We start from the raw sequence: 27,749 nt of genomic DNA on the forward strand, positions 1-27,749 counted from the left end.
AGTGTCGAAAAACGTGTCTTAGTTAATATATATACTTTAAGAGGATTTTTCGGCCTTGACAATTTTCGCACAACACAGAAAACACGATTTTTCATACTTTGGCACCATAAGATTTAATGATAGTAGCCTACATAATTCATATTTCCAGTGAAAAAATAAAGTTAAATTATTTCCAAGATAAAAAAACTATATGAATACAAAATTCTGAAAATAGTGTTTCATTAAATCACAATTTTTTATAAAACATAAGTTTACTCACTTTACAGATGAAATCCAACCAATTCCATTCTTTAATTAAACATTTATAAATGATACCATACACATAAACTGGTCACAGTGACACATTTTGTGCTTAATCAATATTTGGCTTATTAGAAAACAAAACAAAAGTGTTAAAAGATTATTGTTGGTAAAATCAACAAACACATTTTGCTATGACAACAGGGTTGATATGACAACCGGTTTGATATATCAACAATTATCATAACAACGTACGTGATTATAACAAATTATAATAGCAATATATAAGATATAAGCTATAAGATAAGAATTATTTAATTTTCAAATGTATTGTACGAAATGTATTTTTTAATTTAAACGTATTTTTATCAATAGAGTCGAAAGAATATACTTTCAAATTAAATAAAATTTTTTATTCTTTCTTGAAAAAAAAAATATATATATATATATATATATATATATATACATATTTGTGTAAGTTATAGTCGTCAAGGCACAATGGTCGAGTAGCCTGATGTGCTTGAACTTCGACAATATTGTACAGCATCGTCGAGCGTGGTCACAACTAAGTTGGGTGACCATGATATTTAGTTATAGAAACTTTTTTTTCCGACTTTTCCGGTGGATTTTCCCAAACTTTTATTTCATATAAACACTCTTCTGTTAATATGCAATGTTCTGTAAAAATTTCAATCCAAACCATCGTATACTTTCCGAGTTTTGCGGCCAAATACATACGGAAGCTAAATTTTTATATATATAGATTATATACCGTAATTAAATAGTAACTTTCATTTTTATACCATATTTTACAGATGAACTTAGACATGATGACTAAAATTATGCGTTAATACACGTACCATATTAATATTAACTTTTGATATGACAGATATAATAATTGTAAACTGCTTAGCAGGTATAAAAAAACATGTGGGATATTATAATTTAGTTTATTCGATAAATAAGTTACATACAAACATGAAAATGTGTTTCGAATTCATTAAATGTTACACTTAGCCTACCTTCTATTATTGAAATATTGTAAGAATGAATTCTAAACAGGAATGTGACGGGAAGCAGGTATAAAAACAAAAGAAATAGACATAATGGAATGTAATATGAATTAAATCTAATGGAAATTTGGTTCAGGACTTTCTTTTAAAATATACATATAATTTCACTTAAGAATGGTAAATTATCTATTTTATTGTATCTAGGTCACAAAGTTATGAACAGTAAACTTAAGACGTAAGACCTCCAACTTTGCAGTAATGTGCTACCGAATCACACGAAGAGCATGGCCGCGAGCCGTCGACGATGCTACCTGCTGGTCATATGTGTGTGGAGCTTTTGCGGGTACTCTTATGCTGCTGTACTGAACTTTATGTCCAAATAACTTAAATTTTATGTTAAAATAGGGAAATATATTCCGTTAGAAAATTTTAAGTATAAAATAATGGTTCATGCTGAAATTATTATTTAAGTAAGAGACGCTAAATCGCAGGGTCGTAGCGATAGTGATTTGTAAAAAAAATTTAAGTTGGACTTCACCAATCCTAGAAACTGAATATCGTAAAAAAATATATATATAGTTATATATAATGATGAAAACCTGAAAAAAAAAATGGTATCTGTCTAGATACACTTTGCGTTTGCACGGAAAGACATCACTTGACACAAAGTTGGGAACGTGTGTGCACTCTTGCGTGTTGTGGTATTTTTTTAAGCGGGCACCGTGAAAAGGCTGTTTCTATTTTTTTTTCCTGGAGTTTCAAAAGGTGGTGTGAGTCTTTTGTATATATATATTTTTTTGATCTTAGCTATGCGGTCGTTTCTTCCTACCGGCAGTGTGTTTCACTCGTTGAACAGAAGTTACTGGAGGCGCGTGCAGCGCGCAGAGAGACCGTGCCGACGAAGATCTGAGACCCGGGGGTGTGTGGTCCAGTAGCGCCGGTGGACCAGAGCCGCGCAGTTCTGTTCCCGCGGGAGAGTCCATCACTGGAGCGCGCGCGGGCTCCCGGGGGTCCTCGAAGCCAGGACCCGCCCTCAGGACAGCTGCAGGTTCCTCGCGTCTCCCTTCCTGGGCTTCCTCTTCCCGGGGAACCCTTTGGCGTAAGGGCGCCTCGCGTTCGTGCTCAGGTAGAACAGCCCGCGAGCCCTGCGAACACAGACCTCCAGCTCACTCCTCGAGCCACTGATGTTTATCTCGCTTTGCTTCATGTGAACAGAGAGCTGGGTACACACCAGTGACGTAGCTAAGATGACTGGCACCACTGGCCAGAATTGAAAATGGCGCCCCCTCTTGGTTTAAAAGAGGGGGGAGGGCGGTGCACCCTCCTGCTCCGGCGCCCCTGGCGGAGGCCATCCCTACCACCCGCTTGCTATGCCACTGGTACACACGCGTCAACGTTAGCAAATGGTACTGTCCTGCATGTCATGCATGTCCTGTAGGATGAAACCCTTAAAAGTCAGGAACAGTTTTCGAGAAACCTAACCCGTGTAAGCAAAGCGACATAACAAGCAGGCATTTCCAAACACGCAGCCAATCGGGACACCTATGAATACACTTTATAAGTGTTTTGTTTTAGCCAGAAAGGTGTCGAAGCATACTTAGAACTACTTACGGTTCTGAAACAAACCAAAGTTTCCGGGCTTATTGTCTACTTCCTTTTGTTTTCACTAATGATTGCCGGCAGTAAGGTTTTAGATTCTATAAAAAAAAATATTAATTTAAAATGGGACAATATAAAGTAAAACATTCTTTGAATTATTATTTTTTAAATGAGAAAGTTTTATTTCAAACATTATGATGGACATAAGCCATTGTTAGTTTACATTGCGTGTTCATAAGGAAAACCTGACTAACGTACAAAAAATAAGATCACACACACAGAGAGAGAAAACTAAACCAAATTCAACTGATATCAAATGTTAAATGCATATAAAGTACAAATAATTTTGTGGAAGGACTTAGAAAAATATCACAGCACAGAAAAACCCAGTGGGCGAAAAACGACATAACTGTTGCAACAAAAATAGTAAATCCAGACAAATAAAACAATTGGATAACAGCCACAAACAGGGGAACCATCGATAATTCGAAATAGATAACCTGAACAGCACACCGACAATGCAACGATAGCGATGAAATTAAACAAATAAATATTCTGGCAACTGTTGTTTCTCAAAAAGCCTTCTTTGTTCGTCTGTGTTTTCGTTGTGTTATCAAAACACTTTTTTTTTTATTTTCATCGCTGGGTTCGCATGGGCGCGGCTTATTATCTGTGTTTGGTCCAGATTATATGTTTATTATTACCGTTGGGTTCCTATATCTGTCGCTGTGCTAGCCAAATATGTTTTTTTTTTACTGTACTTACTGTTTTATTGTTTCAACTCTCTCGTCGTTGTCGGTCCACTATGCTCGTCTGTGCTGTGATAGTGTTCACAATCTCCTTCCACGGAATTATCTGTGCTGTCTTTGCATTTAACATTTCACATCGGGTGACTTTGGCTGGTAATCTTTGTGTTGGTGTATTCATCTTTCTTTGTCCAATCTTAGGGTTTTGATGCGTAAACATCTTAACTTTCGATATACGGCATTTATTAGAAGTAATTTGGTGGAAATGGAAAAGGAAGTCCATAAACAGAAATATGTAAACAAGATGGCGGACCCACATGTAGCAACGGACACACGTATATAGTCACAGCATACATATCAAATGTATTGGTGTGCCAAATGCAACTTTATGATACTGCAACTAGCCTGGAATTTAAATGGTAAACTAAAATAATCATAGTATAAAGTGATTTCACGTTGTAAAATACGTCAGAAAACTGACATTATACTGTTTATAATGCATATTCTTCATCTTAATTCCCAATAGGCTTAGTGACAGCGTTAGATCGCGCCTTTTTACCTTAAAGGACATGGTTAAAATCTCAATGGAAAACCTATATTTTTAAATTTTTTTAAATAAAATTATAATATTATAATATTTTATAATATTGTTGAATCACCTAAATAAAGTTAAGGTTTGTGTTTATAGAAATAATTTACAGAATGATATTAGGCGTTTAATCAAAAACAAATATACAAATATATACTTAGTGTTATTATATTTGTTTCAAAATATTTCATGTTATTATTTAGGTGATTCCACAGAAATATAACTTCTAATGTGTGCGAAAACTTTACAGTATTAACTTTTTAGTGATTTTTAACAAGATGGACAGTATTTTAATGCAATTCCTTTCCGAAAAATCTGGTACAAAGCTGGGGGTTAAGGATTGTTTCGAGTCTTTTTTTTCACTTTTATCGAAGTATAGTTTATAACATCAGTTTTGTTTCATGCTGCTGCCTGCACGTGATGGTGGCAAGCAACGGTTACGATTCAGGCAGCGAAATCTAGTGGCGGGCGCGGAAAGTGCTTGTGTGATTCGCATCCAGGATTTTCATTACTTCCGAAGCGAATATATTATTTATCGGTACGTTTATGACGCTATGGATTATTTTAAAGAATTTTATTTACGTTAAATTTCGCTTATTTTCAAGATGAACAATTTGAGAGCGCATGAATTGGCTCGTTAGCGAGGTTAGATCACCGGCGAGTAATGGAAAACTCGCTCACTTTGAGACTTGCAACTCATGGCTAGGGACGGGCAAAATTGCGCGGTTTCGATGGCCTTCAGGATATACTACAAATTCCCCTGTACACTTGGGGGAAAAAAACGCAAGTTCATCGGCTGCTGACTTGTAAGTCGTCTCAGCTGGTTTGTGTGTGATTTCGATCCTTCTTTGGTTGAGGGTTTATAATTGGTTGAGATTCTTCCAGTTGAACAGTAAGCCAATAGCAAAATCATATCAAAGGTATATGTATTTGAATTTAAGCCTATCGCCGAATGAATCCGAGAATTTTTCCGGTCTCTACTCATGGCGAATGTCCAAAGACGGATCCAGAATGGGAGAGGGGGGTTATAGCGACATACCACCTCCCTGAACCCTGAATATATATATATATATTTTTTTCCTAATTCCTTATCATAGCTCACCAAACTTATTTGTATTACTTTACTGCAGTGCCATAGATAACAGGACCTTTTTTGAACCAAAAATCAAATGTACTAAATATTTCGATTCTAAATGTACTAAAATTTTGTTAGGAAATATAAAACTTAAGGGGCCCGCCTCGTCAGGGATGTATGTGTGTTAGTGAGGCGGGATGATAAGCGTGACGCTCGCTGGTGCTTCCAGCGCGGTATAGCCTCTAAGCGCAAGGCTCTGAACTGGCACGCATTCGTCTCGTCGTCACAGGATAACTGTGAAATTTGAGCGGTGGCGGAGAAATGAAGATAAAGGTGTTATGCAAGCCACTTAAGTCCTTTCAAGAATCTGTACTGATTGTTTTATGCCTAAATATTACTCTGAAAACACGCGTTTTAGGCATTTTAACGCTTCTACAAATACAGTTTAAAAACTTATTCCGAAATTAAAAGTACTTTTCGGCCCTCAGCGAACTCTTAAATGCTATTCGTAAATAGGCCCCACTCGGATATCTTGAGTAATTTTGAAATCGCGTTGTTTTTCCTGAAGCTCTGCACACCGTGTGTGTGCCCGGGTAGGCGGGGCCCCTTAAGGATGGAATTTTCGTAATTATATATGTAATCTGCATCTGGAGAATCGTCCGAAGGAAGGTGCGGCACTCACGTGTGCGGAGCGTGCTCGCCCATCAGGATGTAGTCCTGGTCGGAGGGCGTGCACCAGCCCAGGAAGTACAGCAGCTGACTGGTGCACGGCGAAGCCCAGAAGCCCGCCTTGCTGTTGATGGACTCGATGAAGTACGGCGTCACCTTGGTGTGGTCGCACGACAGCGTCTCTGCGCGCAACAGACGCGGGCGCCCGCCGAGGAAAGTGAGCAATTTGCGGTTAACCGTCTTCGGTATCGCAAAACAATATGATATTGCCCTCCTGAACACCTCTGTATTGTACAAACAGCTGTGCGGCGCCAACGACCCGCCGACTAACTCGTCCCGACAATAACAGTTTTCATTCACAATGTTTAAGTCACATTAACTATATTTCAACACAGCCATTTATTTAATTTGCCACTCGAGTTAAAGGACTATTATTTGCCATCACCAGTTTAATTCATGCAGCACAAATTAGTTTCGTAATGGATTGAAAATAATACAGTAGTAACGGTTAAAGTCAGACAAAAAAATCAAATACGTTAAGCAGATTACTGAAAATAGGTAATCATTTTTATTTTCATTTCGAATGAGGAGATACTTGCCTCAGTCAAATACGTTACACTTGGAAAATAATAATTTTGGGTTGAGTTCTTGCTATTGTGTGTTATAAACACCAGATTAGCATATTTAATCACACATCTGTAACAACTTCGATATAAATGCCAATACTTATTTCATGAGGAGTGTTTCATTGGGTTCAAGGTCAAGGGGATTTGAGTGCAAAACCTTAAAAAAAAATCTTGTTAAAATAAGTCTCCCGCGAAAATAAAATAAAAGTGAATGAAGACCACAGTATACTTGTGCATCGGCACCGACAGCGCCTTAGAGAGGGTGGAACATGTTTTGGGGGGGGGGGGGGGAACAATTTCCGCGGGGTGCGGTTGAGTTTCGAGTTTGTCAATAGGGTCCATGGCAAACACTACAACTTATGCGATACCTGCAGTTAAGGCCATAGTAAAGATTACGGTCTTTAATTTATTTTCCAGTCGTGGGGTTTGGAAAGTGATGCACTAGGTGATAGGTAGGGGGCCCGAGGTTTCTCAGACTCCACTGGCGGATCCAGAATGGGGGAGGGGGGTTTTAGCGACATACCACCTCCCTGAACCCTGAATCTATTTTTTCCCTCCTAATTCCTTATCATAGCTCACCAAACTTACATAAGTGTTACTTTACTGCAGTGCCATAGATAACAGGACCCTTTTTTGAACCAAAAATCGAATGTACTAAATATTTCAATTCTAAATGTACTAAAATTTTATTAGGAAATTTAAAAACTTCAGGATGGAATTTTCGTAATAATTATATGTAATCTGTGCAAGAATCATGTCAATCCGTTGCTCCGTTGAAAGAAGGGCAAGCTGACAAACACTCTTTCGCATTCACAATATAAGTGGGTATTACGATGTTCGAAGCGCGCAGTTGAGTCGTGCAGTCTGCGTCCACCACAGCACCCGGAGACGCGAGATGAATGTCGACTCGGCTCTCCCCTTGCGCCTGGCGCTGGCTCCCCGGTGGGGAACGCGCCACAACGCCGAAATGCCGAATTGACCACAACGCCGACAGCTAGAAAACTGCCGTGTACCACAACGCCGAAATACACTAACGCCGAAAAATGGCATTGCAGGACTGCCACAAAGGTTAGGTTAGGTTAGACTAGGTTAGGTTAGGCTAGGCTAGGATAGGCTAGGTTAAGTTAGGTTAGGTTATATTACGCTAGGTTAGGTTAGGTAAGGTTAGGTTTGATTGTGGTATTTCGGCGTAAAGGTACATTTAAGAAACACACACAAATTTCATTCAGTTGTTTATTTCGGCGTTGTGGTACACAGCAGTTTTCCAGCTGTCGGCGTTTTGGTCAATTTTGACATTCGGCGTTGTGGTATTTCGGTGTTGTGGTAACGACCCGCTCCGCTGCCCGTGGAGGTGTTGTGTGGTGGCGGGGACATTCGTTTACGGCAACCTTGACGTCAGCGACGACGTAGAAGGAGCAGACCCCGTTGGCAACGACGACGTCAACATTGGATGGGACTTGAACAGTCTCGCAGTACCACCAGGAGAAGAGAGCTTAATGACTACAGACTTTGAATATATATTCTGTATAGAAGTCGCCAGCCCAGGTTAAAATTTCTAATATGGTTTGAGGTAGTTGGTTAATTCACCGCCGCAATCGCCACCATCTCTAGGGCATCGAATTGTGGTGGTCCCTAGCGGACAAGTGTCGAACTCTTCAAACACCCCTTCCCCCTCCCGTTGAACGACCTTGAGCTGCAGTGAATGATGGGTGGGGGGTGCGGGAAATGACAGCGGCGACAGTGCTGCGCTCTAATGTGTAAATAACAACCTAAGACGATACAGGGCGTTACGGCAGCGCCCTGCAGCGGTGAAGTTCCCAAACTGCTCATCATACGCTCCTGAAAAACGTAGAGTAAATCCTATCCACTCGCGACTTCTATACAGTATATATATTCAAAGCTACAGAGCTGGCTGCGCAGGAAACCGAAATACACGCCACGCACTCACTGAAGAGCGACATGCTGGCGCAGCCGGGCTGGCTCGTGCCGCCGTTCACGTAGAAGTCTGCGTGGCCGTTGGGCCCCCACTGGCCCAGCACTCCGGCCCCCGTGTGGATCACGTCCACGAAGTGCGCGTCGCTGGGGTCCAGGTCGCGCGACCTGTTGCTGCCCATGTAGATGAAGATGGTCGGGTCCAGACCTGCGCGCACACACACCACCCGCCACCCAGGTCTCGCGTGCGCACAGACACAGGTTCCAACACGCGCTTCAGACGTTACACTTACTCGACAAGATATAAACCCGACTTTAGTTTTGCTACAAATAATTAATATAAATAAAATAATAAAAGAATGGGAGGGATATTACAAACACAATCGGTAACGTCAACATTCAATTAAAAAAAAAGCCTGTTTTTATAAAACTAATAATTTTTTTAATTAAAAATTTAAAAAAAAAATATGCTCGATGTATATTCTAATTTATTAAGTTCTTTAGTTCTTAAATAATATTGTAATAAATTATAATTTATAACGAAAATATATTATACATACGGGAACATAACCTCACTTGTATAAATACACTTTAAAAAGTTTACTAACCCAATTTATATCATTATATATATTTTTTATTAGCTGGACCAGTATTCAATATCAGACACTAAAATATATGATTAAAAACACATATATAGTTATTATTTGTGTGTAGACATTTTTATTCAGTTAATTTTAATTGCATTCTGCGCGCGCATCTTAAAAATTCATTTTCATATTATTTCGTAACGTGCCTGAAGAAGTATAACTTCAAAACATAAATAAAATTTACATTTACAAATAAAATAAAAAACTTAAGTAGGTAAACATGGAAGTGATCACAAAAAAAAACTAAGCTAAGAAAATAGCCAATCCTTAAATATGCGGAAAAATCTACAATTAAAATTTTTTTTTCTTCAATATACGTGCTTAAATGGTTGTCTCATTTCTCACAGAGAAAAAGTGCACAATACAAAGTGACCGACAGTTTATGAGATCTCAGGGAATATACAGCACCATAGTGCCGGAGAAACTACAACATTGAGATGATGAAAGTAGATAAAAGGCTCAGAACAGTTCAGGGACTAGAACTACCTGTACACTTAACATTCTAGACATTAAAAATTTATAACAGAGCTTGTTTTTTTCAAGAAAATTTAATATGGATCCAAATATCTCATAACTATATACATGATATCCAAAATCTACATGGATCGTGGTTACCGGTTGCCAAATTTGTTTTCTACAACCATAAATAATTCCTCAGTGAAGCTCGTATGTGTAGAATTTTTTTAAATATTTTGCGCTTAATTCGCGTTTTCAAGAAACTGCTCTGAATTGCATGCATGATGTTGCTACTTTAAAATTTATTTCACAAAAATTTTAGTATTGTTACAGCGTGCACCTGCGCGTGACGCGGCCTTGCTCACGTTCGTAAACTTCTCTGCCGCACCCGCGGCACTATCGCCCCGGAAGCTCCGCTGCGGGAAGGCTCCCGCCTGAACTCTCTCTCTCTCTCTCTCTGAACTCCGCCCTGGCGTCCTCGGGCACATATATATAGGCCCCGGCGCAATTCCAGAACTCACGAGAGCGGCCGGGGGCCAGTCGCGTCATTCCGAGCCGTCCCGACGGCAGAAATCTCTCGAAAACACGTGTCGGCGGCTCGCGCAACTCCCAGCTGTCCGGTGTCAGTTACGTGTCAAAGGCAGGGCGCCGCGCGGGGAGTGCGGAGGGCTGGAGGGAGATAAAGCGGCGACCCAGGTGCGCGCGGCACATCTCATGTTACGGCGTGCACCTGCGCGTGACGGGGCCTTGCTCACGTTCGTAACATTATTTTCATTCACTCGCCTGGTTGCTGTGTTCCGCACTAAGACTATATAATCAGTACAGCCAGTGGCGGATCCAGGATTTTGGTTTGGGAGGGGCTTGACCCAGCTGAGGCTAGGCTTTATCAAGGCAAACACTAAAACAATAGCGGACCCAGATGCTTTTTGAGGGGGCTTGAGCCCCTTAGCCCCCCCTCTTGATCCACTACTGAGTACAGTATGGTCTCACCAGTGGCGTAGCCAGGATTTGTGTATGAGGGGGGTTAAGAAGCTTGTTCCCCTTACCACCTATTTAAGCGGGGGGCCCGGGGGTCCTCCCCCGGGAAAATTTGTATTTTAAGGAGTAAAATAGTGCTATTTTATCAGTTTTCGGTACTTAAATTTAAATATTGTAATGGTAAAATTTTTATTAATTTTAATATGAAATTTGTTTGAGTGATTAATAAGAAATTAATTAAAGATTTGGTGCTAAGGGGGGGGGGAGGGTTTGAACCCCTAAAACCCCCCATGGCTACGCCCCTGGGTCTCACACACACAACGACGCGAGCCAGCGCCAGCCGATGCCGTGCGGACCGCGGTCGCGGATCGCGATCGAAGGCGCGCTCACCAGTGATGCGCCCCAGCTTGCCGCTAGCGGTCACGTGGTTTGCCACCAGCCCGGCGATGTGCGCGCCCATGCTGTAGCCGATCAGGTGCAGCCGGTCCGGGGGCACGCCCCGCGGGTGCGCCGCCAGGTAGTCCACGAACTGCGCGATGCACTCGGCGCAGAAGCGCGGCGACCACTCCAGCTGGCTCAGGCAGGGCTCCTTCACCAGCGTCGAGAAGTCGGCCACGACCACGTTGTACTCGCCGTACTGGAAGTAGGCTGCAACACGCGCGCGCGGTCCGCTGCCTCCCAGGGCCTTCCAGAGACACACCCTCTACCCATCTCTCGGTCACGTCAAAGATAACATGTGACGTGTGTCGTCAGTTCTTTCTCACAACATTCAACGGGGCGAAAGGCAGCTCACTAGAAGGCAAGGGCGTCTCCAAGGAAGGGGGGTAGGGGGGCAGTTACCCCCCCCCCCTCGAGCCCTGGAGATTCAAAAAAAATGTAGCCAAATGCAAAAAAAAAAATACATACTTTTCCCACAACTTGCCACCCCCCCCCCCCCCCCCTCCCATTCGGCCATCGGCTGGCCATCGGCTGGCGACGCCCTTGCTAGAAGGAATGAGATTTTTTAGTAATGACATCGAAGCTCTTAATTTTCTGCCTGAAAAAAAAATAGTAAAAAAATTTGGTTGTCTGTAAAGTCGGTTTACGGACGATAATTTTACGCTATAACGTCATAAGATAACATCGATGAAAAATTTGCATACTTTTTTTTTAATTTTCAAATATTATTTACAGTTTTTTTTGCAAATTTAATTTAAATAAATTGTTTAAATATAATCACGAACGATTAGTTGAAAATATTTTCTCGCACAGTGGTTAGCCGGTTCTAGCACGCTCGGCTCAGGCGGAACGTGGCAATGAGTCATGCCTTTTCGTGCGTGCATCCGGCGTTCATCGATTTGTAAGACGTTATCACGTCAATATGAATATTTTTAAAGATACGGTATAACCAATATATATATATTTTAATTAATATACAGTTAATTTGTTTTTCTGCTTCAGCAACTCCGGCATCGCTTGCTGGTAGCCCCACTGCTATCAGCAGGTCCTGCTTGTAGACTGACAAAGTGACTGACGGTTTATGGATCTCAGGGAGTTGACAGAACCATAGTGCCAGAGAAACTACAACACTGAGATGACAAAAGTAGACAAAAGGCTCAGAACAGTTCATCCCCTTCTCGGTCACGTCAAAGTTAACGCACAACTTTCCAAACTCCACAACCAAAAGAATCTAAAGACTTTTAAAACTGATTGTGTCTATAGCATTACTCGCAAGGTTTCCAATGAATTCTATTAGCCATAGACTTGTTATTACCCTCCTATCAGGGAAATTCCAAAAAACAATTTTAAAATTCTCGAAACTCACCCTTCTAGTGCTTGGGCTACGGAATTTTTTTCCCCTTCCACCTTCTCCTTGACAATCCTCTTTCCTTTCAAAAAAAAAATTTTAAATAATAACAATTACTTGGTATATGTAATCTTCTAGTTTTCTGTTATATTAAAATGTTTATTAACATTATTTTTTTATTAGGAGAATATTATTCAAACGCTCCTGATTAGCTGCTCGATTTAAGAAGCAAAGCGGGGTGATTGTCAATTTGGTACGTATAAACACATTCACTTATTTGCTGATCCTCGTTCTGGGAGAGAGCTAGATGAAGTGTGGATGTTGATGGGTCTGATGTTTTCTCCACGAAGCGGTCAAGTGAGACATGTGTTCGTCCATAAGCACAGTTTGGCATCTTCGTGACTCAGTGGCAGATCCAAGGGGGGGGGGGGGGGGGGCACCAGGGGCAAATGCCCCCCCCCCCCCCCGAAAAACTAGTTGTCTGCTAAATTAAAAATTGCCGACAAAAATGATTGTTTCTGAAACCAATAAAATATTTTAATATATATAATGGAATTCTCGTAGGATCATAAAATCTGGTGGTTGGATGTTATGTGTAGTGTGAGTAGATTGAATACAAATTTAGTAAATTTTAAGACATTTTTTTTCTCTGGCTATTCTGCAATCCTAGAGTGCCCCCCCCCCCCCCCCCCCCGAGGTGAACCTCTCTGGTTTCGCCACTGCCGTGACTACACGGAGGTCCAAGTGGTGTTCCCCGTGTGAAGCGCGCCGGCCTGCGTGTGCCGGAGAGAGCAGGGGCGGTCTCGCAACAGTATCTCCGGGACTGTCTCACGCCGGGCGCTCGACGGGCGAGGTTGTGTCACCGCGCGCCGCTCTTGGCCCCGATGCCAGTCCGCGGGTTTCTCCGCCGACAATCCCCGCCGCGGTGACCGCGGCTCCGACACGCCCTCGGGCGTCAGATCAGAGATAACACCGTAACACATCTCAAAACACCGCATAACACCGAAATACGAGTTAATACACCATATAGCACCGAAATTAAGTTACAGCATGGAATGAAGTTGCATTTAACCAAAACTTAATTCAAATTAGAAAAAAAGTAATTTTTAATGTTTGAAATTCAATAAAATATCGTGAGTAGTATGTAATAACCGGTCCTGCGTCAGGCTTCAGGCTGTGGTGCCTGTGGTGCCGACCGCCATCTTGGATCAGCTTACTGATGACGTAGCAACAAACGGACCTTTGAAATATAACTTGTGGTTGGACTGTATATATGGAAAGCCATATCCGTTAGATGACATAGTGAATAAGTGTTAATTCAAGACTTCGGCTGCAGTAATTTACAGTTCTGACGATGTGAAGCAAGCTGTTAAACACGGTATCCAGAAAATCGGTCAAGATGAGGAGGACTATGTCAGTAAAGGTTCTGGTTGGTCTCTGTCTAGTATAAACCGATTGGAGCTAAGAATTAGTCATTTCACACCGATGTGGAACTAAATGTTTATAAGATTGCTGGCTTTCGCAAGTGATCCTGTATTAGAATAGAAATTATTTAATAAATATTATGTTTGTAAAAGAACTTGCGGTGTTTCATTCCTCGAACCTGATACTTTTCTGGTATTTAAATTAAATTTATTTTCAGCTTCGTTCAGAGATCGAACCAAGTATCGATTCAATATGTAAAGTAAAAGGTGAATTTTGGAATTTTTTCCCGAATTTCTAGCTAAATAATTACACGATTCCAAGATGGAAGCCGTAACGAAACATGCAACATAAATAGGATCCAATATGGTGGTCGTAACGTAAAGTGTAACGATGACATCGTACTCAACCAAGATGGCGGGCGTAATGAAACATGCAAAATTTATATAATCCAAGATGGCGACCATAATGATATGTGCAACAGTAGTTTTTAAGTAATATTTTATTAAATTTTTATTATTCAATTCGATTAGTTAATTTTTTTGATGATTTTTAAAAATTTTCCCGTTTTTCTAACATACAAATTACGGATTTTCAAGATGGCGGACATGACGTCATACTAGGTGACAAAATATATACTTTGACAAAAGTGGTGGGGGTCAGTCTGCCAGCAGCTACCATGAGGGAAGGATTGGACGCCATATTTATTTTTTTTGCCCTCACCGGGTTCGAACCGAGGACTCCGAGCTCAATGTCGAAAAAGTATGTTTTTAAAATATTTTTAATAAAGTTTTATTAGTTAAATTAGTTTTTAAATTTTAATTTATTTTAATCGAATAATAAATAAAGATTCTCAAGATGGTGGACCTAACGGAAGTTGCAACGGTGACGTTATGATTGAAAATGGCTGCTATGGCATCCTAATTTTCATTTCATGACCTCGGTGGCTTAAAGCGGCTAGCTCTTAGGACTTTTAAGCCGCTTTTAGGATTTTGAGTTCTTTCTAAGGCAAAATGACTTTTGAGGTTTTTCGAAATCTTAATTTTTAAAATATAAAATTTTTTGAGATTTTTTTTGCGGAATTTGTTTCCATAAAATGGAAATTTTGGCGAATTTTGGGTAAATTTTGGCAAATTTTGGCAAATTTTGAAGGTCAAAGGTCAAGGTCACGGTCATACAAAATGGCCGCCGTAACGTCACAATCCAAGATGGCGGTTGGCACCACAGGCACCACAGCCTGAAGACTGGCGCAGGACCGGCTATTACATACTACTGTCGTGATTTCCGGACAACAAAATCGTACCAAAGAGCATGGATCAGAAAATTTAGTTCACTTTGTTTTATTGTGCATCTCTTATTGAATCTATATTAAACTACCAATGTTCGCTAGTTTAGTTATATTGTTCTGAATGTATCTGTTTTAGACCAACTTATTACAAATTATTTTATCGTAAAAATGCAGCATGTAAATTTATTTTGGTGGAGTAAGTATTACAAAACACGTTTATGAAAATAAAAACAATAACACCGAAATCCTCTGTTTTAAAATCGCAGTTGAACTAAAAATAAAACCAAAAAAATTTCTGGCCTCTGCCTATTGCGACCGCACCCCAGAGTGTAAGGATGTACATAGTGTTGTGCAAATTCCTGTATTCTGCCGCACGCTCTATATAGAATGCTAGAAGTTAGACTTAAAGAATCAGAACGTTGTGGCGGACTTTACACAGATGCTGCGCTTAGTAGATTATCATCGCCGATATTATTCGGTAATTCACAACCGAGGACATGGGAATTTCTTTAATATACAAGCAAAACTTTGAAAAAGATTTTTTTTAGTTTCTTTGTGATGATTATTTGTATTTTCTGTTGGCTAGGGGATTGGTTTGTGGCCTCCTGAATCAGAAACACACGTGATCTTCTCATATTCTCGAAGTGCCAAGTCATTGGTAAACCCAAGAAAAACAAAAGTACGGTAATTAATCACGTGACCAGTGTCTGAGAAGGATGGAACGTCAGACAAGGTGCATTAGTCTCACGCGTCATAGCTGTTTGGTCCACTGTAGTAAGTACATGATGACCAGTCATTTTTTTCCTTCAAAATGTGTGTGTGAAGTTTTAAAGTTACTAACTAAAACATCTCACATGAAGCCATTGGCTTCAATTTGGATCAAAACATGTAATCAAATTTAAAAACAATTATATGTGATTTTACATTATAAGCAGTCTATTAATCATATAGCATGCCAGAGAACTAGGAAAGTCAACGTGTGGGCTTCTGAGACCAAAATAATTCCCGCTTTAATAGTCTGGTTCGTGTGTTACGTAGAGTCGACCGAGCCTTTCAGAACCAGTGCAGAGAGTGTGCGGTGTCAGTATGATTAACCTTCTGTGGAGGCTTTCTCCCGGACTTTCACGCGAGAGGCGCTTCGCCGTCACCAGGCCTGCATGCGCGGATCTGGTCACTTTCCGCGAGTAGTGCATTCCTAACCGGAGAGGTGTGTGCATTCCGGACCACAGAGGTGTGTGCATTCCGGACAACATAGGTGTGTGCATTCTGGATCACAGAGGTGTGTGTATTCCGGACCACAGAGGTGTGTGCATTCCGGACCACAGAGGTGTGTGCATTCCGGACTACAGAGCTGTGTGCATTCCGGACCACAGAGGTGTGTGCATTCCGGACCACAGAGGTGTGTGCATTCCGGACCACAGAGGTGTGCATTCCGGACAACAGAGATGTGCGCATTCCGGACAACAGAGGTGTGTGCATTCCGGACAACAGAGGTGTGTGCATTCCGGACAACAGAGGTGTGTGCATTCCGGACCACAGAGGTGTGTGCATTCCGGACCACAGAGGTGTGTGCATTCCGGACCACAGAGGTGTGCATTCCGGACAACAGAGATGTGCGCATTCCGGACAACAGAGGTGTGTGCATTCCGGACAACAGAGGTGTGTGCATTCCGGACAACAGAGGTGTGTGCATTCCGGACCACAGAGGTTTGTGCATTCCGGACCACGGAGGTGTGTGCATCCGGACAACAGAGGTGTGTGCATTCCGGAAAACAGAGGTGTGTGTATTCCGGACCACAGAGGTGTGTGCATTCCGGACCACAGAGGTGTGTGCATTGCACCGTGTTATTACATTTGTGTGTGTGTTTACAGCAATATACATCTACTTACAAATTCACAACAAAATTATCATTAATATTTTTTATGACTCGGAAGAAAAATTTACTAATTTTTTTTTTTTTTTAAAATGTTCAAATGTATAACAGTATGTTGATTTTATCAGTCTATAGTTCTACAGTTATGTTATAAGAACCTGTTAATAAATTTAAATTGAGGATGTTATTCTTTCACTTGCAGTACTTATTTATTGCAAATGACGCTTGGAGCAAGTCTGGCAGTAACTGGTCTCGCCGGTTTCTCCACAAGCCAGGCGTTGGCTTCCTGCTTCGGTCGAGTGGTAGTTCTCGAAAAAAATTTTTATTACCCAAGCTTCAGGTGTTTTGTTCGTGTGCTATTTATGAACCCTTGTTTCCTTATGACTTTGGTTTTTAGCCCACCGCTTTTAGAAGCTCATTAATTGGGTTTTCTCTTGGTACTTTTAGTAATTTTGAATACTTATTTCATTTGATTTTTATATCATAGCGAGTGTTAGATACGTGGGCTTTCGCTCCATAGGAAAGGAGTGAAAGCCCACAACGTCGTTTGCGGCTAGGTACACGATCAAACATTTCTCGGGCACATTTGCTGCATGCTGGATTGCAAAAATAAAACTTTAACCTTACTGTTGCTAGGGTTTTTAACCCACAGTGTCTTACGAAGAACTGTGGGCCAAAGCAAGGCAGCCAAGTTAAGTCCAGCCTAGAGGCTGCAGCAGGGCCGGCGCGTCCATACAGGCGAACCAGGCATCCGCCTAGGGCGCCAAGTAGCTGGGGGGGCGGCGCAGCACGACACATAACAGTTGATGTAATATGTTTTAACGATTATTGAAACTAGATGAAAATGGAATTTTTGTAACAGTTTGGAATGTTTATATTGATATGAGTAATTATTTAATGTCCGCGGTGACCTGTTTATGATTTGTAATAAGTAAAAAAGTTAAAAAAAAAAAAAAACACAAGCCTGCTTACATTTGATTGTTGACAAAATCTTTGGCTTACGTGATGTATTTTGAGGCAAAGGAAAAAGTTTTTTGGGGTGTCCGACCGGATTGTGGGGGGGGGGGGGATTAAGGTTTTTCGCCTAGGGCGCCAATTTAAGTTGCACCGACCCTGGGCTACAGTCCAGGCTGTATGTACCGGTTGCTCGCCAGGGTGCTGCTAAGACCTCCGGAGGACCCACCTCGGCGCATGTCCGTGCTCGGCGAGAGGTCGCGGCCGCCGCCGAAGCCGTGGATGACCAGCTTGACGGGGTTGCGCGCGTCGAAGAAGGAGTTGTGCAGCGACGCCTGGTCCGTCACGTCCAGCAGCTGCGGCGAGTCCTGCGAGATCCTGCGGAGAAGCGCGCCCAGGACATCGGTTAACCGCTCTTCCTGTCCGCGCGGCGACCTGCCCCACCGCGGACACTTTTTCTACCACATAAATAACTGAACCCCTTTGAAAACTACGCCGTGTTTAGATCTCCGAGTCACATGTTTTGTTCTAACGAATGATAAACCTAACACGCGAACAAAAGAAGTGTGTTGTTAACATGTTTTCTTCTAAGGTTTGCTACTATACAAAAATATTAATTTGTATTATGTTCAAAGAAAGTGATCTCAGTGTCCGTAATTTTACAAAAATTATTCCCTGGATAAAGTAGCTTGGCTGCTGGGTTGTATCCGTGTCCTTGACGAATAATTCACCGACGTTTCGGTCGACATTGCAGTCGCCATCATCAGGGAGCAGTTTCCCTACTCCCTGATGAAGGCGACTGCAATGTCGACCGAAGAGTCGGTGAATTATTCGCCAAGGACACGGCTACAACCCAGAAGCCAAGCTACTTCAGACAACGGCCGTGAAAGCCTGCGAAAATTAAAATATCCCAGGATAATTAGTAACCGGTGTTCTTCGTAAATTGAGGGTGAAAATTTTTAACGCCGTACTTCGCTGCTTTGAAGTCAGATAATACCAGTTTTACCGAAAAACACTGCTAGGAAATCAAATAATTATTTAATAACTAGCAGACCCGGCCACGCGTTGCTGTGGCTGAGTGATTAAGAAACACGTGAGATTTTGTAAACACGTAAGAATAAGATAAAAAATAATACAAAAAAGCGAGGTTACGTAGTACATTGATCAACGAAAATGTGCACAACATGGAGAATAAGAAAATTTGAATTGAAACGTAGCGCCATCTATGAGATATTTATGTCGGACAGTACAACAGTTGTCTGTAAAAAAACTGATTTAAGGCGTCATCTGTTTGAGACTTATGAAACTTACGATTAATAACACCAATCAACATTGATAATCAGTTTATTATTAATTATAAATTATTAAGACCCTTAATCGAAATAAAAACTATCCTATCTCTCAATTTGGAAAAAATTACACATAAATGCCAATTTTCATCGAAATCGGTTGGCTTGGTGAAGAGTTCACTGGAAACAAACATCAGGACACTGGATATATATATATATATATATATATATATATATATATATATATATATATATATATATATATATTAAAAAGGACGGGAAACGCGAAGATTAAAAATAAACAATGGTGGTGTTCTGTGGACACGTGGGCCCGAGCTCGGTAGACCTTGAAGTGCCACCCGCAGCGCACCTGAGGGGTTCCAGAGGCATTGCTTCCCTCAGCGTGGAGCTGAAGAGACGACACAACACTTGTCGTGGCCTCGCAAGTGAAAAGTCCCCCGACGCAGCCAGAATCGAACCAGCGCCTTCGTTTTTTTTTTTGTTTGCAAATAATTGCGGGATTTTGAGTAAATTTTCTGAGGTTGTTCGGTTTGTGTGTTATGGCCGTCTCGAAGGCTCGAGTATGGTGTGTAGCATGGTGTACGGGACTTCACAACCCACTTCGCCGCTGTACTCCCGAGAGTACAGCCGCGTGGTGTGCAGCCTCACCTGGTGTACAGGTAGAACTGTATACGGTAGTGCGGGCAGGTGAAGGGCGGGTCGATGCACGACGTGGTGTTGAACAAGTCCCTGAAGGAGGAGGGCCTCTTCCTCTTCTCCTCCTCCATCTGCATCTGCAGGCGCTGCTGCAGCGGGTTCTGCCTCTGTCGCCGAGCCTGCTGCGCGCTCGCCCCTGCACGCACACACACACTCTCACTCCCTCCCTCTCTCCCCTCTCTCTTCCTGTTCTCCTCCTCCATCTGCATCTGCAGGCGCTGCTGCAGCGGGTTCTGCCTCTGTCGCCGAGCCTGCTGCGCGCTCGCCCCTGCACGCACACACACACTCTCACTCCCTCCCTCTCTCCCCTCTCTCTTCCTGTTCTCCTCCTCCATCTGCATCTGCAGCCGCTGCTGCAGCGGGTTCTGCCTCTGTCGCCGAGCCTGCTGCGCGCTCGCCCCTGCACGCACACACACACACTCTCACTCTCTCCCTCTCTCCCCTCTCTCCCTCTCTCCCTCTCTCCCTCTCTCTCCCTCTCTCCCTCTCTCTCTCCCTCTCTCTCTCCCTCTCTCTCCCTCTCTCCCTCCCTATCCCTCTCTCCCCTCTCTCTATCTCCCTCTCTCCCTCTCTATACTCTCTCCCCTCTCTCTTCTTCTCTCTATCCCTCTCTATCGCCCTCTCCCTCTCTCTGCACCAGGCTGGGCGCCGTCGTGCTCACTGCTTAAGGCCACATCACCTCATCACACCGTGTCCTGTTCTCTCAGACGGCAATCCCATGCGTCTGGTCTTACTGCCTGCATTGTCACCTACATACAAGGGACATTCTTAAAGTACGGCAGTTTTATCTTTAAAAAAATAAACACGTAAAAAAACTATAATATTGGAAGTTTTAGTTTACTAAATATGTACTTCACATTTCCGCATAATTGCTATTCAGTTCCAAGCACTTTTCGTAACGCTGCACTAATGTATTTAATTATAATGCTTGAAAGTTCGCCACCTTGAAATGGAATGGACGCCTTGGCCATAGGCATCATGGACTTCGAATACGTATTGCGTGTAGCCTGAATCAGGCGTTTAGTAAACATCTCCGGAAAAAGTTTAAGCAGTTTTCGTATTCGAGCCGAAAAATATGGTTGCAGTTTTTTTTTTTTTTTTTTTTAGACGAAAAGCTAGTAATTGTGTTTATTTAGTGAAACGTGGGTGAAAAATTACAGCAAAAATTACAAAAATTACGAATTTCAATTGTTTTAATTTCCCGATGGTGAACTTCTATACAGAGTTAAAGAAACTGGTGCAGCGTTACGTTATTGGAATTGAATGACGATTATGTGAAAATGTGAAGTAGATGTGTAGTAAACTAAAACTGTCAACAAAATATTTTTTTCACTAGTTAATTTTTTTAATGACAAAATTAACATACTTTAACAATAGCCTACCCCTCGTATATACATTTATAGTGTAACAATAAAAGATTTGACCACATATTCTGTCTACAATATCAGTTGTGCCACAACTTAAAATGAGTTATTTATGGATTTTAAAGATGTGATGCAAAATGGCCTAGCAACACGGTGCCACGTCATCCACCAGTCGGCAAGTCTAAACTGCTTGCCAGGCACTCACAAAACTCACGAGGAATCGTTTAAAGGCTGCAGTAGACGATCTGATACAAGAGCGTTCCTAGTTATTCACACAGAAAATCAGCGACCGAGGGATCTTGCACGTGAATGTTGCTACCAAGCAGGCGCGTCGCGTCGTGTTATCGTGTTACGTCACACGCAGGGGATGTCATCGCGGTTATACAGTTACGTAACGATCTAACCCGTTACGGTGTACATTATTACATTTACTTCAAAGGCTGGAACAAACTGATATTTAATAAAATACCGTGGAGAGGATAATCAGCGTCTTTTGCGACTTGTGCAACCAGGTATGATGCAACGTCGTTTAACATTCTATCTTTTTTTAGCAATAGATTGAAGAGATTTATTCTACTCGGTCACATAGCCTTATTCTTGCGCTGAGATCAAATCAAGTACATGGTTTAGGGCAGGGGCGCAACAACTAAATTTCCAAAGCGGGGGGTCCGGGAAAATTTGTATTTCAAGGTGGAAAATGGTGCTATTTAAGCAGTTTTATTATCTAAAAATTGATTACACAGCATTTTCTTTGCCCCCGTTTGCCCCCACTTCAAGGTTTTAGAGGGGGGGGGGAGGAAATACCCTTGCCTCCCCCCCCTGTTGTTGCGCCCCTGGTTTAGGGATAAGAGTTATGGCATCTTCACAGAAATAGTACTGATTGTGATTTGTAAATATCGAACGTAATGAAGTTCTATTTTATATAATCCTTCCACTCTACTAAGTATACGTTGTTTGGCGGGCACGAACAATGGAGAATGGAGCACGTAAAACTTCACGCTTAACCCTTACTAACATTCAGTTATGCTACTTGAATAATTTTTTTACACGAAATATTCACACCAAATATACTTTTTAGAAGATTATAATTTTTACCATACTCAGCATTAAATATTTTTTTTCGTAGTATGTACGTAAAAAATTTGCATTTTATTTATTTTCTCTTTCCGAGCCCTTAAAACCGGATATTGTTATTTCTTTATGAAAATTTCCACACTTGGCCTTACAGATTAGACAAAATTCTATATATTTGATTTAAACAAAATATTTATTCAATACATGAGTTTTTGAAACACTGATTTTTCTTGCATAGGTACCCCTCCCCTTTTCTCGACACCATACACATAATCATTTATGCCCCTTAAATCCGAATTTGGGTAAATATTGATGCAATTTTGGACACTTGACATTCTAATTAAGAAGATAATTGTTGTCTACGTCCGATTTCGAAAGGAATAAAATCCCCTTCACCCTGTGTTCAGCCCGGGAAACGCCGGGTATACACATACACGCACTGAGGCATAGCTAAGAACAAGCGTGGACGTGAGTGCAGCGATTGTAACCCGCCTAGTTCGCTCACCTGCCACCAGGAGCGCGCACACGAGCAGGCAGCGCAGTCGGCGTGACGTCATCTCGGCTCCAGTCGGCGCGCGGCTCGTCTCTTCATCACAGCCGGTGGCGCGCCTGTCGGCAGGAGCGGGAACCATGTGTGCTGCTTGCACTTTATTCTCACCTCGAGTTTCACTTACAAATACCCACATTAAACCACATCCACTCCCAGTTCTGGTTCTTGGTTATCGTTTAGTCATTAGAATTAATCATTCCAAAATCGTTTGTCCCTACTAAATATTTAAAATTGTAACATTTGTAATAATAGTAGTAATTATAACAGCTGTCTGCTTATAGGTAGTTTCCTATTTTATTCATTTGTTCTTTTTAGTGTGAAAGTTATGTTTTTATACAAGATTTACTTTAAATATTATTATTATTTTTTAAGGAAACGTTTGTTTTCCACATCACGACTCCAGCGCCGTGGCCTTGGACTGCTTGGCAGTGCTTTTCCGAACATCGGAACGCAACCAGCGATGCGGCACGCCTTCACGAACCTGCCTGCAGCATCCTGAATGCTGAATGCTGAATGCTGAAGCATCTCCACGCGTGTTTACTGGCTTACACAACCTGAATGACTATCAGGACCTTACCTAACCCGGTCGGGTAGTAGAACAAGGCGTAACTACAAAAGTACCCAGAGAAATGTTTTTGAAGCACCGGCTCAGAACGATAGTTTAATTTTCTTTAATAATATAAATTTTTCAGATATTGTAGCAATTACGGTAAATTAGTACAAATAACTAGTACGGCTTTCGTTCACATAATTTCTTTCAACTATATTATGAAGGTTTTGGGCATAGCAGAATTCCTTTCAAGGGGGGATAATTACTTATAGGAATATCTACATGTTAAGGAAAATGTATTTTAAAATAATTATAATTGGAGATTATGTGTATTGTTAAAATATTTTGATAAAATATTTGATATAATACTTTTTGATTACAAATTTTAACAGTTTTACATTTAAAACAATTATCTTTCAGAGAAAACAGAAATTTTTCCCTGTAAATTATTTTAATTGGTGCGCAAATTTGTTTTTGCAAAATTTATTTTTACTGTAAATGTGGTTGCAATCAGGCTTATATTTCATACAATGTTGCTCACGCTATTCCCATTAGAGAAAAACACAAAAAAATCAATAAAAATTATTTTTAGCTCATATCCGTTTGTTTTGGTTTTTAATTTAAGGAGACAGCCAAACATATTTTTATTTTTAGTCAGCAAAATCTATGGTATTTTTACTTTTATTTTTAACATGGAACTGAAAATGGTAATTTTTTTATTCTGCTATGGCAATCAGCAAATATACAGTAAATAATAACTATCACGTATAAAATTTATCAATAACTTTTTTTACACCAAATTAATTAAAACGTATAAGATAAGAAGTAGAATATTTCTGTTGAGAATATTGTAACTTTGCTTCTTGTCTTAAAATTTTGAAGAAAACAAACTATTTTATTGGGAGCTCAGTCACAAACTTTGGTTTCACATTAATTTAAAAAAAAAGTATTTTGAAATAATTTGGATTGGAGATGGTTATATTTTCTCGTGGCCTCGTTTTTTATTTATTTTTTGTGAATAACGTAGGAAGATAAATTCTTCCTTCACCTTAGAATACAACAAAGTGAAATAACAAATACTCCATAATTTAATCAGTGGTAAATAAGAGTTCTGGCTATTTGGGTTAAACAATTGTCTGTAAAAGTACAAATAAATCAGCAGGGGTGGCTATGCCCTGATAGCTTGCGCCCTTTAACTGCGAGTGAGGAGTCAGGGGAGGCGTGTTGTTTGATGGAACGCTGGCTGTAATCAATCACCGCTAATGACAGGCCGCTAAAAGCTTTTTGAACTCTCCGGCCGTTTTTCATTATAGTTTGGTAATGGCCGCAGGATGTCATTGGCTCGCGTCTGCGCCGCCATCCACGCAATTATTAATTCCGGGAACGGGAACGGACGTGATAGATCAAAATCGTTTTTCCAGAAAAAAAATTTTCTGGAGGGAGAAATTCGGACGCGAGAAGCTGGGTGTGCATTCAGATGCATTGGCCTCGATAATTCATCCTCCACGAGCAGTTTCCCGCCTGATGCAGCGTTAATATGGCAACCAGGCGCAATACTTCTACAGTATGATTGTGTAATAATTTTACTGCACAATTTGAATTTAACCGACCCTGCGCGCTCACAGTACAATCATATTGAGTCAGCAAAATTGACTAACCATTTGCACCAATATTTCCGGGAGAGCAACATATCGGATCAAGAGTTTGATGCAGCTATAGAGTTGTTGGTTATAGCTAAACGTCGACAGAAACGAAAGCGTCGAATATGTACTTTAAGGGGTTGTTGAAGTAAAGGCCGTGTTATGAACGGCTTCTAAATGACGTATCTTTAACTGACTTGGACGATTTCAAGAATTATATGAGAATGGATACTGCAAAGTTCGAAGAATTGATACAGGTGGTAAATCCTTTAATCGAGAGAAAATAAAAACTCTTATGAGAGAAGCAAATTTTAACTTTTCAAAGCTTGGCCACTTGCAACTGTAAACTCTTTCAAAGATTTAAAATTCAGCAGTGCCTTCTCCCGACTAGCACTTGCGTGTGGGACCGCTCCGAACAGTAGACTAAAAATATTGCGCAATATGCCCTATACACGACACAATTAATAATTATTGAGCAATAAATTTTTTATTCACTCAAACTTTTATTCAATCATTGTGTAACCTCCAATAAAACTTCAGTTCTACCCCTACGTGATCAATAATACTGTGCAACTATAACAATTGGCAGTATTATTGATGGTGCATAGGCTGGCACTATTGAGGCTGTACAGCCCACCTGAGACACAGCGCTCTTGTGCGGACCTGCCTGGCTCGTAGTGCAACGAAGAGATGGTACCCAGTGTAAAACCTTTGTGTAGAAATTCCCATAAGAATAACGGTTTGGAGTCTCCATGTGTAAAAAAGAAACATAACAGTACTTTGTCCGGTGGTCATATAATTTCTCAAAAATTAGGTGCTTCATATAATGAAAACTTAAAATGGTTTGTAAAATTGTGTAGGATTTTTTCTAAGAAGGATCGTGTGCAATATGAGGTGCGGCCAGGTATCCAGCTGTATCGTGCAGCGGTGACACGGAGTGAGTCTGCTGTGGGCCGGGGCGCCGCGACGTCCGCCACGTCTCCACTTGCGACGGGCCGACAGTCGGAGCTCCAGCCCTGATCCTCGCTGTCTCGTCGAGCTTCCTTGTGAACAGTTGGCGGGGGTACCGCATGACCTTGTGCCGGGTAGGGTGGCTGCACGTGTACACCGAGCACGTATTTACCCTTATGACTAGTGAGCACTCACTCGCAGCTCTTACGTGATAACTTCCGAAAAATAAAATCATGCAAATGGCCTTTAGAGGGCATATTTTATTCGCAAAAAATAAAATAAAGAGTTGTGAGTTTCAGATTTCATAGTTAAAAGCTCTTTTTTCCTACACGACTATGAAAATGTTTTTAAAAAAAATTGACTATTTATTTACAAAACAGTCGGAACTCCCATCAAAAGGAATGCGTCCACACCACTCGAACGTATGAGTTTCTCCAGAACCCTAGTTTGTCCCTTCAAACCCCTCCAGATATTTACTTTTTTTTTAATTAGTTATTTAGATGTTGTAGTTATCGAAACGAATGTCCAGCCTAAATTACAGCTCGATGAAATATTTCAATAGAACAAAAAAAAGGCGAAACGTAATCCTTGCACGTGGGCGTCGAGTCACAAGGCCGCTGGTCCAGGGAACGTCGACGTTATGGAACGTGTGCCCCAAGTGCTCAAAGTTGGTTTGCGTTGTTCCACAGTGTGCATACTCACCGGCTGGCTATCCGTGGCGGCTGGGAGCCTGGCGGTGGTGTCCGGACGAGGCGCGACGAGGAACAAGCAGGGGTAGCGGCGGGTAGCGGCGGGTAGCGGCGGGTAGCGGCAGGGGAGCTGCTGGCGGCGCCACGTGTCGCGGCGGACCTTGGAGCGGGCCAGAGGGCGGTCGTCTCGCCGACGTGACGGGAGCCGCGAGGTCGCACCTTCGTCGTCGTCGTCGTCGTCTGGGCGCGAGCGGAATGCGCCCTTCCCTGTCTCCACGCGCGCGCCTCGGCGCTCTCACTTTCAGGTGTCTTCCCCCCCCCCCCCCCCGTCAGCCACAGGTAACCTCCCCGCCCCCCACCCTCCGGTTCTACAAGACCAGGTGGTCCACTTTCACTCGCGCTCGCCACACTTCCTCCGAGGCTGAGCGGCCTCTGTTCGCGTCGTGCAGCTCCTTCCCGCTAGTTTACTCTTGCAGCACTGTAGCAAGAACTAACAAGGAACAACGAACAAATGTAATATTAAATGCCTACAAAAAAAATTGGTTGTCCGTAAAGAAGTCGGTTTACGGACGATAGCTTTACGTGTGACAACGTCATAACAAAACATTGTTGAAATCGGCGCAAGCGTACAATGAGCGTAACGGGACAATGTGCGTAAGTGGACACTTTTTCCTTGCGTTCAGCCGGCGTTCATAGATTTTTTTAGACGTTGTCACGTCAAAAGATAAAAGAGACTATAAGAACTTTAAAAGTAAATACAAAAAAATAAGGAACACCCTAAATAAGTAAAAAATTAAAAAAAATGTTTGCTTACAATAGGTTGGAAACATTTTTTAATTGAGTTAGTTACATGAATGCACTTTATAATACTGGTTGCATAACATTTGTAATACAATCTAAAATAAGTACTTACTTGCGCAGCAATTTCAGGAGAATGTCTTGAAATACACACAGTTCCGCGTGACCGAATAATGGATACAAAATTGTACGTTCCGAACTAACTTTGATTTTGAAATTCTGTTGGAAAAGTG

General features: G+C 41.6%; 1 protein-coding gene across 1 annotated transcript; it reads right to left on the bottom strand.

Moving 5' to 3' along the window:
* Positions 1-260: 260 nt before the first annotated feature.
* LOC134541866 (inactive pancreatic lipase-related protein 1-like) lies at positions 261-26,970 on the bottom strand. Its single transcript, XM_063385566.1, has 8 exons — positions 26,732-26,970; positions 22,844-22,947; positions 19,853-20,036; positions 18,124-18,272; positions 10,961-11,218; positions 8,506-8,697; positions 5,945-6,113; positions 261-2,398 (listed from the first exon to the last, which is right to left on the bottom strand). The coding sequence occupies exons 2-8, from the start codon at positions 22,893-22,895 to the stop codon at positions 2,287-2,289; spliced, it is 1,116 nt and encodes a 371-aa protein (XP_063241636.1). The 5' UTR covers positions 22,896-22,947; positions 26,732-26,970; the 3' UTR covers positions 261-2,286.
* Between the last annotated feature and the right edge of the window lie 779 nt (positions 26,971-27,749).

This window comes from Bacillus rossius (assembly GCF_032445375.1).
Source record: "Bacillus rossius redtenbacheri isolate Brsri chromosome 4 unlocalized genomic scaffold, Brsri_v3 Brsri_v3_scf4_2, whole genome shotgun sequence".
Classification (NCBI taxonomy): Eukaryota; Metazoa; Arthropoda; class Insecta; order Phasmatodea; family Bacillidae; genus Bacillus; species Bacillus rossius.

Excerpts from the sequence above, each read along its gene's own strand:
- LOC134541866 (XM_063385566.1), bottom strand. The coding sequence starts at position 22,895 with ATGACGTCACGCCGACTGCGCTGCCTGCTCGTGTGCGCGCTCCTGGTG. Across the intron at positions 20,037-22,843 it reads GTGCGCGCTCCTGGTGGCAG|GGGCGAGCGCGCAGCAGGCT; the intron begins GTGAGCGAACTA and ends GTGTGCGTGCAG. Across the intron at positions 2,399-5,944 it reads GGCGAGCACGCTCCGCACAC|GGCTCGCGGGCTGTTCTACC; the intron begins GTGAGTGCCGCA and ends CTGTGTTCGCAG.